The sequence below is a fragment of the Amphiura filiformis genome, chromosome 11, assembly GCF_039555335.1.
Source record: "Amphiura filiformis chromosome 11, Afil_fr2py, whole genome shotgun sequence".
Lineage (NCBI taxonomy): Eukaryota > Metazoa > Echinodermata > Ophiuroidea > Amphilepidida > Amphiuridae > Amphiura > Amphiura filiformis.
In genome coordinates this window covers 17874476-17894938 of record NC_092638.1, presented here as the reverse complement: position 1 = coordinate 17894938, position 20463 = coordinate 17874476, and the positions used below count along the sequence as shown (strand labels likewise).

At 35.1% G+C, this 20463-nt stretch overlaps 1 protein-coding gene across 1 annotated transcript in view; it reads left to right on the top strand.

Annotated features, from left to right (window-relative positions):
- The first annotated feature begins 619 nt into the window (after positions 1 to 619).
- Positions 620 to 20463, top strand: part of LOC140163519 (tolloid-like protein 1) — a 32035-nt gene continuing 12191 nt past the window's right edge. The window contains exons 1-6 of the mRNA XM_072186834.1: positions 620 to 692; positions 3261 to 3431; positions 6691 to 6798; positions 7395 to 7748; positions 11217 to 11324; positions 11922 to 12275. Coding sequence (XP_072042935.1) covers positions 620 to 692; positions 3261 to 3431; positions 6691 to 6798; positions 7395 to 7748; positions 11217 to 11324; positions 11922 to 12275 — 1168 coding nt within the window. The remainder of the gene's footprint in view (positions 693 to 3260; positions 3432 to 6690; positions 6799 to 7394; positions 7749 to 11216; positions 11325 to 11921; positions 12276 to 20463) is intronic.

Here is a 20463-nt window from a genome sequence, read left to right as displayed (position 1 = left end):
TCCAGTCAGTTTCACTTCATTGTCTGAATAGATGAGAAAATAGATCCCAGGTTATATCTTCTGACATGTCTGACGATATCTGTTTAAATGAAAAGACTCGTAGGTGTGAAAATGTAGGTCTTTTGGGGATGTGTATCTTCAATACGAAAGGTCAAAATTTTCAAATGATCGTTGGCTTTTCTCCCAGCTACATACACTTTAAGTAAATAATTTATAAAGTTTACTTCGAGGATTGTTAAATGTAAAAAAATATAAAATTTTAATAATATGCCATAACATTTATAAAACAATGATTTAAGCTTTTCAATTTCCTATGGTATAAAGCGAGGCCCTCTAATTTACAAAAACCACGTGTATTGCCTGAACGACACATAACATGTAATGTTAATAGAGGGCTTGGAATTGCCACAGTAAAAACAAGATTTTTGCACCAATACCATGAATACCATAAGCCACACGACTTCAGCATCAACCTTCATGCGGTAAAATATCCGTCAAGTAGTAGGGACAAACGAAAGAGACGAAGCGGCGTATTTTATTTCCTATTTGGTTTGAATGTGCTAATACCTCTGAAATGATGTATCCACCGATATGATTTTGGATGTTCTATTCAGCCACCATGGATATTGCAAAGATGGTGATTTTTCTTGCAATTATTAGATATGCAGATGGATTGATACTTGAACAAACAGGTAAGGGAGTAATTATTATTTGTTTGGTCATTTCAATATCTATTTAATTACCATACAGCATTTAATGAAATGAATAAAAATAAACACACAATCCAGATTAGATAAAGGGAAGATGTCATGTCCATGTCTCCGCAAAAGTAATCCCAAAATATTACACATTTGCTCAAAGTTGACGTTTCCTTAATATTATACGAGTATTCTGACAAGTTGGATATCTAGAACCATTCAATTTTTTTTTAATATCATCTTAATACCGCGATACCCCCCAAGTTAAAAGAGCATTTTCTATGAAGACTTTCTAAAGATGAGTCATTAAAAATGAAGTTCAAAATAAATTACGTTTTATACTTCTATTTTTTATACGGGGGTTATTCATCATCTCAGCGTTTTGTTGTTGCGACATATGATGTTATGATGATGATGATGATGGCGGTGATGATAATGATAATGATGATGATGATGATGAAGATGATGATGACGGTAATAATAATGATGATGATGGGGATGACGGGGATGATTATTATGATGATGATGTTGATGACGACAACGATGACGACGATGGTGGTGGTGATGATGATGATGATGACGATAACGATGATGATGACGATGGCGATGATGACAATGATTATGATGATAATAATAATGACGATCTCGATGATGACGATCTCGATGATGGCAATGATGATGGTGATGATGATGATGATGATGATGATGATGATGATGATGATGATGATGAAGATGATGACGGTAATAATGCTGAAGATGACGATGACGATGATGGCGATGACAGGGATGATGATGATGATGACGACGATGATGATAATGATGATGATGATGGAGAGATACACACGCAAATAATGATACATCGATCACGCTCATTTGGCAAGAAGACCTACAATTAACCTACAATTTTAGAATTTGGCTTAACTTCAAAAAGTAAAATAAAATACTTACCGACATTTAAATAATTTGTGTTTGTAAGCTGTAACAGGATAGTATGTTTCCTATTATTGGTGAAAAATCGTATCTTTACCTCTAATGGTTGAGTATTTTATTCAAACTATCTATTCTACAGCATTTTGCTCACTCATCTGCCCTCAAACACTTTCAGTTCTACATAAATTGCGTGAAAATAAGTTGAATTGATAAATAAATACAATTAAAACTAAATACTTACCGACATTTAAATAATTTTATATTGCAAGCTGTAATAGGGTAGTAGGCTATGTTTCCATTATTGGGGAAAAACCTGGTCTTAATTACGAGTGTATGGATATTGCACCAGCACCATTTCTATTTGAATACAAATTTCCCTCTACAATTTCAAGTCAACGGGTCCTTTATTTAACATGTAATCTTTGCAAACCTGACATTGTAATTGAATATCAATATTATTGATTTAATAATCATGATAATGCGAAGTAACATTAATTTGTCTTGGATTTGCTTAACATGTACGTAGTCATGGTAGTTGCATTTTGTTACTGCGGTAGAGAACACGGATAAACTTACTTCCGTGTGTTGGTCTAAAAATGGGATGATAATTTGAAAATGCGATATCTTCTGACTAAAACCACTTATTATCAAAATTCAAAATTTCTACTACAGAACCCTTATAACTGCTTTCTATGATAGTTTTTTGATATGTACAATCTCTGCAAATATATATAAAAAAATTAGGTGAAGTCGGGTACAGTTCATTTTAAATCACCCTGTATAGTAGGTGTAATAAAATTGCATAGGGATTTTTAAAAATACTTTGAAAACCAATTTTATTCTCATATAGAATGAAAACGCAATTTTCAACATACAACAGAACGGGACTAAATTGAAGAAAACAAGCGAACCTAGGATTGAATTAATACAAGAATTCACTCAAGGATCCATCTGACAAACAAACAAATGACATTTTCCACTTAAAATTCATACACCCAATGTGAAAGACATGAGCATGACTTTAATCTTCCACAAAGGGAGTGTGAGTTTAAAAAGGGGTTTACCTGATAGGGTAACCCCGTGTGAAATCTATATCCCCATGTTGAAGTAGGTGTATGGATTTCAACAGGAATAGCCCAATACAGATTTTTTTAGAAAAATAGCTCCAGAGAGGAGAATTATAGACTTAGTAAAGAAATAAAACACAAAAGTTTATTCCCCAAAACCAGTGGGTTACCAGGTGGCAAGGGGTAGAGTGTCCTGCCGACAAAACATCGGAAGTGGAAATCGGGACGACAACGAGAAAGAAAAGGGGAGAGGAGAAAAAAGGAAAAGAAAAGATATATTAAGAATAACCAAAAGAAATGGCAGGAAAAAAGAAAATGAAAGTGTCTGTTGCATCCTTTGATGCGTGACCCGTTTCACACAAAAATTTATCTTAAACATGGGCCAAGATACAAGCGCATGCAATATTTCACTCGCTAGAGCTCGTTTTACCGTGTAGCAAGAAGACTTACCAGTCTCTATAGAAACCCAGGTATGTTTAGTAGATATCAACTAAAAAAGTTTATTCCCAAAATTTCAGTTGAAACCTTAATTTCAAATTATTCTTTTGCATGTTTATTCTTCCAGGTCGTTGTCAATTTTCTGTGACATTATCGGTTGGCGATACTTACAATATTTCCTCACCTAATTACCCGGCATTTTATCCTCCAAACCTTGATTGTTGCTGGATATTTAATGCAGACGATGGAGCTTACGATACTTTCGTGGTTCAGATCCATGATTTTAACCTTCGGTCAGGTTCGGATTATCTAAAATTTGGGAAAAATAAATGGATTTGGCAAGCGATAGTTCTAGAACCAAGCTTTTATCCAGTAACTTTGGTGCTTACTGGACCAGAGATGCGAATGGCTTTTAAAACGGATAACAAATTCACAAGTATTGGATTTAATTTGCAGATAAAACGCGTTTTATTCAGGGATTATGGTAAGATTGATTTAGTATTTGGATATTTCTATCTTAATAATTTGTAACTCATAAGCACACTGCTATTTGAATAATATTATCGTTATGACGCTTTCGGAAAGCTGAATACACTTTGATTAAGAGATCAGTTATTATTTTTCCAGATACATCTTTGATTTACTTGTACTTTGGCACAAAAATTTGTGTTTGTGCTCAAGAGAATGTGCTCAGAGAAAAAAGAAAAAAACACACCAGACACAGTGCAGACTTTACAAAACAGACATGTATGCATGTTATAATTTGAAATATACTTGAGTCTGATCCTCTTGCCATAACATGCGTAGTTCCCATAAGTAATATTTTAGGACCTCTGATATTCTATGGTATATTAATGACATGTCCATTTCTATTAATTACATTATGTTGTAGTATGCTGATGATAGTGCTTTGAGTTATTCCGACAAGATGCAGAGAGATCGGTCATGTTCTTCGGAGAATTGCAATAAATGGGTTATAAAAAATAATGTCTTTCTATATACACACGGGCTGATTCTCTTTAAATCGAAGCGCAAGGTCAATAATGTTTCTGATTTTTCTATTATCCTTAGCAATGGTCGAATAGTCCAAGCATATACTGTTGTTTATCTTGGTCTCTGTTTCTTGATGGTGAGGAAATTGCAACCAAATTGTGAAACAAGTTAACTCTCGTTTACAATTCCTCTGCCGACAAGCACATTTTTATAATCAAAAGTGAAGGAAATGGTCTGCTCAGCTATTGTATTGTGTCTGTTCGACTATTTTATTTCCTCCTGGTATTGCGCCATTTCTAAACATCATTCGATCATATTACAACGTGATCAGAACAAAGTTATGAGATTCATTCTAGGCAAAGATCACATGTATCATATTAACAAAGCTGACTTATGCTGAATTTAGGCATTTCGAATATCAGAACAAGGGTTGAGCAGCTCCGTTTGGACCATGTTTTGAATAATTTTCATGATATTTGCCCAAGCTATATGAAAGAAAACTGTGTCTAATTATCTAATCTTCATCATTATAATTATCACTATGGGTAGCAATTTCAACCTTCAAGTTCAGAAAATAAAAACAGCAGATTCTGCTTCATTTTTTTGCATTTAGAAAAAGTAAAAACCTGTAGTCGTACAACCCTCATTATTGTCTAGCATGTTTGTCACTAAAGAAGGAACCAAAATCTAAAAGCTTTTATCTGTAGGGTAACAATAGCAAAATTTTTATTTCATTGCAGATCTACCAGAGATGAGCCGTAATTAAAGGAGTATTTCGTGATCCTAGCATCCTCTTTTTATGACATTTTTCAGTACATATCCACGTAAAAAGCATATTCCCAAAATTTCAGTTGATTCCGATATTGTGTTTGCGAGTTATGCATGATTATGTGTATTACACTGCTCCATAGACAATACGTTGTAAAATCATTCTGGTACACCAGAACGAAATTCACGATATCTTTGCTAAACGAATTAATCTGCAAGAAATATTTTGTACATAAACATTATGTAGCCAAAGGTTCCAGTGATATAAAAATCTGAAATATTTTTGAGAAAAGTGGGGGGGGGGGGATGAGGCTGTGGATCACGAAATGCCCCTTTAAGATGGGCTATGAACTGTAATTGCAGATAATATAATGCAAAGCTTGCGTTTTGTGTACTTGCTTTTCATAAAAAGAAGGAATCAAACCCTAAAAGCTTTTATCGGCAGTGTGACATTATAACAAAATATTATATATAATTTCATAGCTACATAAGATGTGCTCTGAACTGGACTACGTGTATAAGGCAAATCATGTATATATCCTTGAACCTGCTCTTGTATATTTTGTAGATATTTGTGTCCTGAGATGTACTCTAGACTTAACTATAATATAAAGCAAACACATACTTCATTTTCACCCCTTACGAGACTTGTCCTTCTATTTTCTCAAAATTAATCAAATTTCCCAGTAAAATTGACAAAAAATGGGTTTAAATGGCTGTTTCTGTGGGAACTGTCTTCGCTTTGAATTCTCCTAATAGCTTAAAATTAAAAGAAGTCGTGTATATCAATAAATTTGGGCTATTCCAGAAAATAGATGCATACCCCCTATAGAGGAGTTCGGATATCCGGACTTTTTGTCCAGTCGTGACTGTTGGAAATCCAGCCTTCCAAAGGTAAAAACAAATCAAAATCAGAAATCCTCAATTTGACAGGTCATTTTGGACATTTGCGTGATTTTTCCTTCATTTAATTGGATTTCCAAGCTTTTTCAAGTGACATTGGCAACTGGAATTCCGGTCGTTTTCAGAAAGCAGACTTGGAAATCCGAACATTTCTTTGATTTAAAATTTACTTCTCTATAGGGGGTGTGCACCTATTTTCTGGAATAGCCCAATATGAAGTGAAATTAAAACTTCTGTTATGCCAGAAGTTGTTAAAAATGGTGACAAATTGTCAATTTTTGCCAATGGCGTAGCGTCTCATGACAAAAAAGATTCTCCAGACTCTTGTGAACATTTTGATATATACTTTGCCCATTAGGGGGTTACTACACCCCTTGATAAATTTGTGTCTATTTTTGCATTTTTCTCAAAAACTAATAACACAGTGGTAACAAAAGTTATGTATATGAAAGGGGCAAGGAATCCAATTACTACAGTGGAATTTCAGTGACCCAAGATAAGCGGTTCATTATTTACGATAAGAAATAAGGTACTGTTAGGATGTACCTCATTTACTATCATATACACTGAACCGCTTGTCTTGAGTCACTGAAATTTCAGTGTAACATTGATTCCTTGCCCCAATAATATAATAAATTTTATTACCAGTGTGTTATTATTTTTGAGAAAAATGCAAAAAATAGTCTAAATTTACCACAGGATGTAGTACCCCTTAAAACATCTGTCCAACGACACGTAAATTTCATGGGGCTGGCCCTATACTGTTATGGTAATATAATTGCAGTTTAACAAGTTGTTATGCATATATTAATATTATTATTCATAGGTTTTGCATCTTGTTACATTAGCTCCCTTTAAATCAACATTATTTTCCTTTTGTGTATTAATTCAAGATATTACAAACGATACGAATGATATAGACGTAACCCAGTATGGCTGCCTATCAAGTCATTCATGCAAAGGATATGATCTATGTTGTGATCTCACTGAAGGATATTGTGGTGAGTGAACAAAAATAGTGTAGTACTAGTTCTATTTCCCCAATTATTTGCTATAAATACTGCAATGTTTCTTATACATGTATAATTTGTCAGAAAACGCATATTAGTATCTATTAATTTTGCAGACATGAAGCAGACATGTAGACCGATACATTGTGATACTGATGGCATCAAAATCTGTGCAGAAAATACAACTGGGATGAACAAATGTCACGGTATGTAAAAACCTCTGAAGTATCAATTTTAGAAAAAATGTAATGGTTGCGGGGGGGGGGGGGGGGTATGTGAATATTGTGGATGTGATGGTGGTGGCTGAGTGTGTGAGTATTGAAGATACTTTAAAAGATTGTGATATAGGCATACAGCCTTTTCTTTCTTTCTTTCTTTCTTTCTTTCTTTCTTTCTTTCTTTCTTTCTTTCTTTCTTTCTTTCTTTCTTTCTTTCTTTCTTTCTTTCTTTCTTTCTTTCTTTCGCACTTTCTTTCGCACTTTCTTTCTTTCTTTCGCACTTTCTTTCGCACCTTATCTATTTTTGGTAAACCATAGTTTCAAGTATTTTAGTGTTCACACTTTGAACCACTATTCAAACCTATCCAGTATCAGTTTTGTTGACTAGCGACCAGAGGAAGAGTTTGACATCTCCTAACTTTCCATGTGGTTATCAACGCAATTTACATCATCTCTGGTACATCTCTGGTCAAATACCAGACATGAGTATCATCATCCAGATACTGGCTTTTCAAATTCAGAATGAGCGTGATCTTGTGATCATTGGCAATGGAAACGATTCAACGGCAACAGAAATTATTGTAGAGCTCACTGGAATGCATCAAATACGTACATTAAGTTCACGGGATTCCACGATTTGGATTGAAATGACCACTGATAGCAATGGAGGCAAAGGAGGAGAAAGGGGGTTTCATTTTCAACTTTGGCAAACCAACGAAACAGGTAGGCGAATTCGCTCTAATTAAACATAATGTACTCTAATGACTTATAAATAATTTGTAGCCTATTTGTTATTGAGCCACGTTAAATACCTCAGCGGAAATAACATTCTCCACCAGCACCACTACCTCTACCACCACCACCACCACCACCACCACCACCACCACCACCACCACGATCCATGATTTTAACCTTCGGTCAGGTTCGGATTATCTAAAATTTGGGAAAAATAAATGGATTTGGCAAGCGATAGTTCTAGAACCAAGCTTTTATCCAGTAACTTTGGTGCTTACTGGACCAGAGATGCGAATGGCTTTTAAAACGGATAACAAATTCACAAGTATTGGATTTAATTTGCAGATAAAACGCGTTTTATTCAGGGATTATGGTAAGATTGATTTAGTATTTGGATATTTCTATCTTAATAATTTGTAACTCATAAGCACACTGCTATTTGAATAATATTATCGTTATGACGCTTTCGGAAAGCTGAATACACTTTGATTAAGAGATCAGTTATTATTTTTCCAGATACATCTTTGATTTACTTGTACTTTGGCACAAAATTTGTGTTTGTGCTCAAGAGAATGTGCTCAGAGAATTTAGAAAAAAACACACCAGACACAGTGCAGACTTTACAAAACAGACATGTATGCATGTTATAATTTGAAATATACTTGAGTCTGATCCTCTTGCCATAACATGCGTAGTTCCCATAAGTAATATTTTAGGACCTCTGATATTCTATGGTATATTAATGACATGTCCATTTCTATTAATTACATTATGTTGTAGTATGCTGATGATAGTGCTTTGAGTTATTCCGACAAGATGCAGAGAGAATCGGTCATGTTCTTCGGAGAATTGCAATAAATGGGTTATAAAAAATAATGTCTTTCTATATACACACGGGCTGATTCTCTTTAAATCGAAGCGCAAGGTCAATAATGTTTCTGATTTTTCTATTATCCTTAGCAATGGTCGAATAGTCCAAGCATATACTGTTGTTTATCTTGGTCTCTGTTTCTTGATGGTGAGGAAATTGCAACCAAATTGTGAAACAAGTTAACTCTCGTTTACAATTCCTCTGCCGACAAGCACATTTTTATAATCAAAAGTGAAGGAAATGGTCTGCTCAGCTATTGTATTGTGTCTGTTCGACTATTTTATTTCCTCCTGGTATTGCGCCATTTCTAAACATCATTCGATCATATTACAACGTGATCAGAACAAAGTTATGAGATTCATTCTAGGCAAAGATCACATGTATCATATTAACAAAGCTGACTTATGCTGAATTTAGGCATTTCGAATATCAGAACAAGGGTTGAGCAGCTCCGTTTGGACCATGTTTTTAATAATTTTCATGATATTTGCCCAAGCTATATGAAAGAAAACTGTGTCTAATTATCTAATCTTCATCATTATAATTATCACTATGGGTAGCAATTTCAACCTTCAAGTTCAGAAAATAAAAACAGCAGATTCTGCTTCATTTTTTTGCAAACAGAAAAAGTAAAAACCTGTAGTCGTACAACCCTCATTATTGTCTAGCATGTTTGTCACTAAAGAAGGAACCAAAATCTAAAAGCTTTTATCTGTAGGGTAACAATAGCAAAATTTTTATTTCATTGCAGATCTACCAGAGATGAGCCGTAATTAAAGGAGTATTTCGTGATCCTAGCATCCTCTTTTTATGACATTTTTCAGTACATATCCACGTAAAAAGCATATTCCCAAAATTTCAGTTGATTCCGATATTGTGTTTGCGAGTTATGCATGATTATGTGTATTACACTGCTCCATAGACAATACGTTGTAAAATCATTCTGGTACACCAGAACGAAATTCACGATATCTTTGCTAAACGAATTAATCTGCAAGAAATATTTTGTACATAAACATTATGTAGCCAAAGGTTCCAGTGATATAAAAATCTGAAATATTTTTGAGAAAAGTGGGGGGGATGAGGCTGTGGATCACGAAATGCCCCTTTAAGATGGGCTATGAACTGTAATTGCAGATAATATAATGCAAAGCTTGCGTTTTGTGTACTTGCTTTTCATAAAAAGAAGGAATCAAACCCTAAAAGCTTTTATCGGCAGTGTGACATTATAACAAAATATTATATATAATTTCATAGCTACATAAGATGTGCTCTGAACTGGACTACGTGTATAAGGCAAATCATGTATATATCCTTGAACCTGCTCTTGTATATTTTGTAGATATTTGTGTCCTGAGATGTACTCTAGACTTAACTATAATATAAAGCAAACACATACTTCATTTTCACCCCTTACGAGACTTGTCCTTCTATTTTCTCAAAAATTAATCAAATTTCCCAGTAAAATTGACAAAAAATGGGTTTAAATGGCTGTTTCTGTGGGAACTGTCTTCGCTTTGAATTCTCCTAATAGCTTAAAATTAAAAGAAGTCGTGTATATCAATAAATTTGGGCTATTCCAGAAAATAGATGCATACCCCCTATAGAGGAGTTCGGATATCCGGACTTTTTGTCCAGTCGTGACTGTTGGAAATCCAGCCTTTGAAAGTGTCCAAAGGTAAAAACAAATCAAAATCAGAAATCCTCAATTTGACAGGTCATTTTGGACATTTGCGTGATTTTTCCTTCATTTAATTGGATTTCCAAGCTTTTTCAAGTGACATTGGCAACTGGAATTCCGGTCGTTTTCAGAAAGCAGACTTGGAAATCCGAACATTTCTTTGATTTAAAATTTACTTCTCTATAGGGGGTGTGCACCTATTTTCTGGAATAGCCCAATATGAAGTGAAATTAAAACTTCTGTTATGCCAGAAGTTGTTAAAAATGGTGACAAATTGTCAATTTTTGCCAATGGCGTAGCGTCTCATGACAAAAAAGATTCTCCAGACTCTTGTGAACATTTTGATATATAATTTGCCCATTAAGGGGGTACTACACCCCTTGATAAATTTGTGTCTATTTTTGCATTTTTCTCAAAAACTAATAACACAGTGGTAACAAAAGTTATGTATATGAAAGGGGCAAGGAATCCAATTACTACAGTGGAATTTCAGTGACCCAAGATAAGCGGTTCATTATTTACGATAAGAAATAAGGTACTGTTAGGATGTACCTCATTTACTATCATATACACTGAACCGCTTGTCTTGAGTCACTGAAATTTCAGTGTAGCATTGGATTCCTTGCCCCAATAATATACATAAATTTTATTACCAGTGTGTTATTATTTTTTGAGAAAAATGCAAAAATAGTCACAAATTTACCACAGGGATGTAGTACCCCCTTAAAACATCTGTCCAACGACACGTAAATTTCATGGGGCTGGCCCTATACTGTTATGGTAATATAATTGCAGTTTAACAAGTTGTTATGCATATATTAATATTATTATTCATAGGTTTTGCATCTTGTTACATTAGCTCCCTTTAAATCAACATTATTTTCCTTTTGTGTATTAATTCAAGATATTACAAACGATACGAATGATATAGACGTAACCCAGTATGGCTGCCTATCAAGTCATTCATGCAAAGGATATGATCTATGTTGTGATCTCACTGAAGGATATTGTGGTGAGTGAACAAAAATAGTGTAGTACTAGTTCTATTTCCCCAATTATTTGCTATAAATACTGCAATGTTTCTTATACATGTATAATTTGTCAGAAAACGCATATTAGTATCTATTAATTTTGCAGACATGAAGCAGACATGTAGACCGATACATTGTGATACTGATGGCATCAAAATCTGTGCAGAAAATACAACTGGGATGAACAAATGTCACGGTATGTAAAAACCTCTGAAGTATCAATTTTAGAAAAAATGTAATGGTTGCGGGGGGGGTGTATGTGAATATTGTGGATGTGATGGTGGTGGCTGAGTGTGTGAGTATTGAAGATACTTTAAAAGATTGTGATATAGGCATACAGCCTTTTCTTTCTTTCTTTCTTTCTTTCTTTCTTTCTTTTTCTTTCTTTCTTTCTTTCTTTCTTTCTTTCTTTCTTTCTTTCTTTCTTTCTTTCTTTCTTTCTTTCTTTCTTTCGCACTTTCTTTCGCACTTTCTTTCTTTCTTTCGCACTTTCTTTCGCACCTTATCTATTTTTGGTAAACCATAGTTTCAAGTATTTTTAGTGTTCACACTTTGAACCACTATTCAAACCTATCCAGTATCAGTTTTGTTGACTAGCGACCAGAGGAAGAGTTTGACATCTCCTAACTTTCCATGTGGTTATCAACGCAATTTACATCATCTCTGGTACATCTCTGGTCAAATACCAGACATGAGTATCATCATCCAGATACTGGCTTTTCAAATTCAGAATGAGCGTGATCTTGTGATCATTGGCAATGGAAACGATTCAACGGCAACAGAAATTATTGTAGAGCTCACTGGAATGCATCAAATACGTACATTAAGTTCACGGGATTCCACGATTTGGATTGAAATGACCACTGATAGCAATGGAGGCAAAGGAGGAGAAAGGGGGTTTCATTTTCAACTTTGGCAAACCAACGAAACAGGTAGGCGAATTCGCTCTAATTAAACATAATGTACTCTAATGACTTATAAATAATTTGTAGCCTATTTGTTATTGAGCCACGTTAAATACCTCAGCGGAAATAACATTCTCCACCAGCACCACTACCTCTACCACCACCACCACCACCACCACCACCACCACCACCACCACGATCCATGATTTTAACCTTCGGTCAGGTTCGGATTATCTAAAATTTGGGAAAAATAAATGGATTTGGCAAGCGATAGTTCTAGAACCAAGCTTTTATCCAGTAACTTTGGTGCTTACTGGACCAGAGATGCGAATGGCTTTTAAAACGGATAACAAATTCACAAGTATTGATTTAATTTGCAGATAAAACGCGTTTTATTCAGGGATTATGGTAAGATTGATTTAGTATTTGGATATTTCTATCTTAATAATTTGTAACTCATAAGCACACTGCTATTTGAATAATATTATCGTTATGACGCTTTCGGAAAGCTGAATACACTTTGATTAAGAGATCAGTTATTATTTTTCCAGATACATCTTTGATTTACTTGTACTTTGGCACAAAAATTTGTGTTTGTGCTCAAGAGAATGTGCTCAGAGAATTTAGAAAAAAAACACACCAGACACAGTGCAGACTTTACAAAACAGACATGTATGCATGTTATAATTTGAAATATACTTGAGTCTGATCCTCTTGCCATAACATGCGTAGTTCCCATAAGTAATATTTTAGGACCTCTGATATTCTATGGTATATTAATGACATGTCCATTTCTATTAATTACATTATGTTGTAGTATGCTGATGATAGTGCTTTGAGTTATTCCGACAAGATGCAGAGAGAATCGGTCATGTTCTTCGGAGAATTGCAATAAATGGGTTATAAAAAATAATGTCTTTCTATATACACACGGGCTGATTCTCTTTAAATCGAAGCGCAAGGTCAATAATGTTTCTGATTTTTCTATTATCCTTAGCAATGGTCGAATAGTCCAAGCATATACTGTTGTTTATCTTGGTCTCTGTTTCTTGATGGTGAGGAAATTGCAACCAAATTGTGAAACAAGTTAACTCTCGTTTACAATTCCTCTGCCGACAAGCACATTTTTATAATCAAAAAGTGAAGGAAATGGTCTGCTCAGCTATTGTATTGTGTCTGTTCGACTATTTTATTTCCTCCTGGTATTGCGCCATTTCTAAACATCATTCGATCATATTACAACGTGATCAGAACAAAGTTATGAGATTCATTCTAGGCAAAGATCACATGTATCATATTAACAAAGCTGACTTATGCTGAATTTAGGCATTTCGAATATCAGAACAAGGGTTGAGCAGCTCCGTTTGAACCATGTTTTTAATCATTTTCAAGATATTTGCCCAAGCTATATGAAAGAAAACTGTATCTAATTATCTAATCTTCATCATTATAATTATCACTATGGGTAGCAATTTTAACCTTCAAGTTCAGAAAATAAAAACAGCAGATTCTGCTTCATTTTTTTGCAAACCGGAAAAGTAAAAACCTGTAGTCGTACAACCCTCATTATTGTCTAGCATGTTTGTCACTAAAGAAGGAACCAAAATCTAAAAGCTTTTATCTGTAGGGTAACAATAGCAAATTTTTTTATTTCATTGCAGATCTACCAGAGATGAGCCGTAATTAAAGGAGTATTTCGTGATCCTAGCATCCTCTTTTTATGACATTTTTCAGTGCATATCCACGAAAAAAGCATATTCCCAAAATTTCAGTTGATTCCGATATTGTGTTTGCGAGTTATGCATGATTATGTGTATTACACTGCTCCATAGACAATACGTTGTAATTTCGTTCTGGTGCACCAGAACGAAATTCAAATTTCACGATATCTTTGCTAAACGAATTAATCTGCAAGAAATATTTTGTACATAAACATTATGTAGCCAGAGGTTCCAGTGATATAAAAATCTGAACTATTTTTGAGAAAAGTGGGGGGATGAGGCTGTGGATCACGAAATGCCCCTTTAAGATGTGCTATGAACTGTAATTGCAGATAATATAATGCAAAGCTTGCGTTTTGTGTGCTTGCTTTTCATAAAAAGAAGGAATCAAACCCTAAAAGCTTTTAACGGCAGTGTGACATTATAACAAAATATTATATATAATTTCATAGCTACATAAGATGTGCTCTGAACTGGACTACGTGTATAAGGCAAATCATGTATATATCCTTGAACCTGCTCTTGTATATTTTGTAGATACTTGTGTCCTGAGATGTACTCTAGACTTAACTATAATATAAAGCAAAAACATACTTCATTTTCACCCCTTACGAGACTTGTCCTTCTATTTTCTCAAAAATTAATCAAATTTCCCAGTAAAATTGACAAAAAATGGGTTTAAATGGCTGTTTCTGTGGGAACTGTCTTCGCTTTGAATTCTCCTAATAGCTTAAAATTAAAATTTGGGCTATTCCAGAAAATATATGCACACCCCCTATAGAGGAGTTCGGATATCCGGACTTTTTGTCCAGTCGTGACTGTTGGAAATCCAGACTTTGAAAGTGTCCAAAGGTAAAAACAAATCAAAATCAGAAATCCTCAATTTGACAGGTCATTTTGGACATTTGCGTGATTTTTCCTTCATTTACTTGGATTTCCAAGCTTTTTCAAGTGACATTGGCAACTGGAATTCCGGTCGTTTTCAGAAAGCAGACTTGGAAATCCGGACATTTCTTTGATTTAAAATGTACTCCTCTATAGGGGGTGTGCACCTATTTTCTGGAATAGCCCAATATGAAGTGAAATTAAAACTTCTGTTATGCCAGAAGTTGTTAAAAATGGTGACAAACTGTTAATTTTTGCCAATGGCATAGCGTCATATGACAAAAAAGATTCTCCAGACTCTTGTGAACATTTTGATATATAATTTGCCCATTTAGGGGGTACTACACCCCTTGATAAATGTGTGTCTATTTTTGCATTTTTCTCAAAAACTAATAACACAGTGGTAACAAAAGTTATGTATATGAAAGGGGCAAGGAATCCAATTACTACAGTGGAATTTCAGTCACCCAAGATAAGCGGTTCATTATTTACGATAAGAAATAAGGTACCGTTGGGATGTACCTCATTTACTATCATATACACTGAACCGTTTGTCTTGGGTCACTGAAATTCCAGTGTAGCATTGGATTCCTTGCCCCAATAATATACATAAATTTTGTTACCAGTGTGTTATTATTTTTTTGAGAAAAATGCAAAAATAGTCACAAATTTACCACAGGGATGTAGTACCCCCTTAAAACATCTGTCCAACGACACGTAAATTTCATGGGGCTGGCCCTATACTGTTATGGTAATATAATTGCAATTTAACAAGTTGTTATGCATATATTAATATTATTATTCATACTTTGTTTTGCATCTTGTTACATTAGCTCCCTTTAAATCAACATTATTTTCCTTTTGTTTATTAATTCAAGATATTTCAAACGATACGAATGATATAGACGAAACCCAGTATGGCCGCCTGTCAAGTTATTCATGTAATGGACATGATCTCTGTTGTGATCTAACTGAAGGATATTGTGGTGAGTGAACAAAAATAGTATATAGTACTAGCTCTATTCCCCAATTATTTGCTATAAATACTGTAATGTTTCTTATACATGTATACTTTGTCAGAAAACACATATTAGTATCTATTAATTTTGCAGACATGAAGCAGACATGTAGACCGATACATTGTGATACTGATGGCATCAAAATCTGTGCGGAAAATACAGCTTGGATGAACAAATGTCACGGTATGTAAAAACCTCTGAATCATCAATTTTAGAAAAAAATGTAATTGTCGGGGTGTGGGTATTGTGGGTCTGAGGGTGGTGGATGAGTGTGTGAGTATTGAAGATACTTTAAAAGATTGTGATATAGGCATACAGCCTTTGCTTTCTTTCTTTCTCTTTCTTTCTTTCTTTCTTTCTTTCTTTCTTTCTTTCTTTCTTTCTTTCTTTCTTTCTTTCTTTCTTTCTTTCTTTCTTTCTTTCTTTCTTTCTTTCTTTCTTTCTTTCTTTCTTTCTTTCTTTCTTTCTTTTTTTCTTTCTTTCTTTCTTTCTTTCTTTCTTTCTTTCTTTCTTTTTTTCTTTCTTTCTTTCTATTTTTAGTGCCCACACTTTGAACCACTATTCAAATCTTTCCCAGTGTCCGTTTTGTTGACCAGTGACCAGAGGATGAGTTTGACATCTCCTAATTTTCCATGTGGTTATCAACGCAATTTACATCATCTCTGGTACATCTCTGGTCAAATACCAGGCATGAGTATCACCATCCAGATAGTAGCTTTTCAAATGCAGAATGAGCGTGATCTTGTGATTATTGGGAATGGAAACGATTCAACAGCAACAGAAATTATTGTAGAGCTCACTGGAATGCATCAAATACGTACATTAAGTTCACGGGATTCCGCGATTTGGATTGAAATGACCACTGATAGCAATGGAGGCAAATGAGGAGAAAAGGGGTTTCATTTTCAACTTTGGCAAACCAACGAAACAGGTAGGCGAATTCGCTCTAATTAAACATAATGTGCTCTAATGACTTATAAATAATTTGTAGCCTATTTGTTATTGAGCCCCTGCCACTACCACCACCACCAACAACAAAACACAAAAAACACCACAATCACCAGCCTTAAACCTGAAATGATAAAAATTTGATTGGTTCCATTTTTTCCAGACCCTGATTTTTTCTATGCCCCCTGTGGTTCCCACGAGAGGTCGAAGGCTACAGGAGAAAACCTAAAAATAGTCCCATCATGTTGTAATGTATCTCAAATTGTTCCTCTTATCACACGGAATAAAAAAAATCAATTGTCATATTTTTCTACGCTGCTTAGAAGTAAATAAAAAATGTCGAATAGGTCAAATGTAAAAATATTTCATACAAAGACGTCGAAATTTAAAAATGGTCCGATTTCATCGAAACTGGTCTCAAATTACTCCCCTTTTAAGAACTCTCAAGCATATACTTAAATCGCAATTTAAGTGCATTTTTGTATTGTCAGAGTTCATGCAGCCAAAGTCCAATAGAAATATGTACAAGCATAACATTTGACTAGTCCGACAAGTAGGACCTTTTTTTTCTAAGTTACCAGACTCGACTATACACATTTCACATATGATCACTATCTCATGTAGGAAAAGTAGATGCTATCTCAAAAATCACCCAACCGCGCCCTGTACTACTACACCAACAATTGCACAATTCTTAGTCAGTGGGAGTGGTCTAGTTAGTAGACACATTTCTGATTGGACAATCGTATGATTTCGGGTGCCGTCTATCAGGCCGTAGACGACCCCACGTCATCATGCGTCTTGATAATGGGTAACACGCGTGTAGAGGTGCGAGTATGTATCGCGCTGGATGCGTAGACTAGTGCGGAATACGCGAACGCGCTAGCAGTACACGCAACAGAATACGTGAAGTTGTAAACAAGTTTCGTTCATTGTATAATGTGGGGAGTTTTTAAGACGGTAACTTAGTTTTTGCTTTAAAAATTGTTTACAGTTATTAAAATAATATTTAACTGACTAAGAATGAGAATAAACGATAGGAATTTTTATTTTGCCTATCCTCTACCTATGATAGACGACAGACAGGTCCAATATTTTATCGTAGTGGATACCGGCTGCGCCGGCATCCACTACTCAAAATATTGGACCTGCCTGTCGTCTATCACACGGTAGAGGATAGGCAAAATAAAAATTCTATCGTTTATTCTCTAAATAGAGGATTCTTATGAGCGCCTTTCCCTTTACACCAACGCCTACAACACGAACAGAACTCAGGGGCGAATTTCATGGGGGTGCTCGCGAAGCGATAACGAGGCCCTTGCTTGCGCCGAGGGACTGGTGTATTTTGTAATGTCAGAGAGGGCTTGTTGTCATGGTCCCCACTAAACAAATTTTATTTTAGTCTACAATTGTGCCAATATTGTCCCTTTTTACAATGTTTATCATGAAAATGCATATTTTCGCTTCGCGCGCATTTGTCCGTCCAGATAAAGTCATTTGAGGATACTTAATCAACTTGAAGCGAGAATTCTTGGAAAAAAACTTGGTTGCGGTGGGGGTGAGTGGGGTGTGATATACTTCAATCCAAAGTGCCAGTGGGCCCATTATGTTGCCGTGCACAGGAGCTAAAGGTAAATTCCTCCATGAGACATTTTGCTACTATTAAATGTAGAATTATTATACCGTTAGGTGCACCCAATAACTACTTAAGGGGTTACTACACCCATTGCATTTTTTTTAAATTTTTTTGCATTTTGTAAAGAAATTAGAAAAGAAAAATTGTACAAAGTGGTATGCAAAATGAAGGGACAAATCTTCTCGTTTTAATAGTGGCATCGGTATCAATGTAGCTTACATGCTTTAAAAGGTAGAAGCCCGGGGGCACTTCAATTTGAAATGGATATAGGTGTAGTGCTGGCACTTTCGCACTAAGGGGCATTCGGTGAGAGCAACATATACAAAATATGGGGTCATTGGGTGAGAGCATGATTTTGGGCATTCGGTGAGAGGAAAATGTAAAAAATATGGGGTCATTGGGCGAGAATATGACCTTTTTTTAATGGAATCTTTGGTTGAGAGCCGAAACAGCGTCCCAGATATCTCAAAAATCAAATTTTTAGTTCTAAATGGCTTCAAATTTCTTTGTTTTTTCAAAATAAGCGCCAAAATCAGTGATAAATGAAAGTTGCTGTTAAAATTGAACTTGTAAGGGTCTTTGGGTGACAGATCAAATGAAAAATTAGGGGTCTTCGGGTGATAGAACAGATATGCGGTTTTTGGGTGACAGCGACGCTGAAAAAGGGGGTCTTAACAGCCCTACATACGCGTCACCTCCAAAGTTGGAGTGACCCCCCCCCCAGGGTAGAAGCCAAAAGGTGGTACATCAATGATGTTTTAAATTCACTTCATTTTGGAAAGCTTACTATCAACGGATTTCGTTAAAAAATTGGATATGTGTTGCTAACACATTAGGGAAATAATGTTGATATGTATACTGGTAATAAGTGGTTCCTAATTTCTGTTATGACTTCATGAACTTTGTGCTCCACACCTATCAAAAAACGAACTGGTTAAAATGCTTCTATTTCCAATCTTGAGCTATATTTTGTATTTTCAACTTGCGTCATTATTTCACTGAAACTTAATTAAGCCATAGGTAACAGGTTATTACAATCACACTACAGCAATGTTGACAAAAATTGTATTTCTTGTCACCTATGCCACCATATTAGGTAGTTTTCCGTGAGCTTCAGTTTTGGGACTTTGGTAACTATTTTATATTTATTTCTCCAATCCATCTCAACTAGGCAATCTAAATTGTACTCACCATTTACATCCCAAGGTATTTTAGTATATCCACCTCACACTTTTCAATATATATCCAGTAAAAGACAAAATATCAAAATTGATGCCTCATTATGATATCACAGACTATCACATGTATTCAAAATGGATGCCTAAATTTGACCTGAACCAAGTGACCTATAACCTGACCTATGATGACCTATAGCCTTTTTTTAATCTCTTTTCCTAACAACACATTATAGAACATGTAGATGGTTAATAGTATTAAATTGACTATGCATCCATTGTGCAAGAGTTTATTTTATTTATTCAGTGTTATTTAGCATGCACCGATGAATAAATTTTCTATAGAGAGTATAACAAAGGATTTAATGTATTCTATTCATGTAAATTGAATAGAATAAATTATGGTTTGTTGTGAAACACACATCTGAGTTACTAGGATACATATATATGGCTAAAACAGTGGCGTAGCTGGGATTTTTTTCCGGGGGGCAAGCCTGTATGGGGCAGGGGCCCAAATCCACCAAACAAAAATTTTGCCGTCCCTTCCTCAAAAAAGGTTGACCCATTTAGAAGAGCAAAAACAAACAAAAAAAAAAAAAAAAAAAAAGGAATACAAGGGATATCGACTTCATTTTGATATAATATAGTTCCATTTTTTAACAAAATTTTCAAATTGTTCAAATTCTATCCGTACCATTGGCCTATGGATACTCTCTTTCTCTTTCTCTTCCCCTTTTTTCCGTCTCTCTCACTCCTTTATTATTTTGCCCTGCGCTTGGGGGGGGGGGGGGGGCCCAAATAGGCATTGCCAGGGGGGAAATTGCCCCCCTG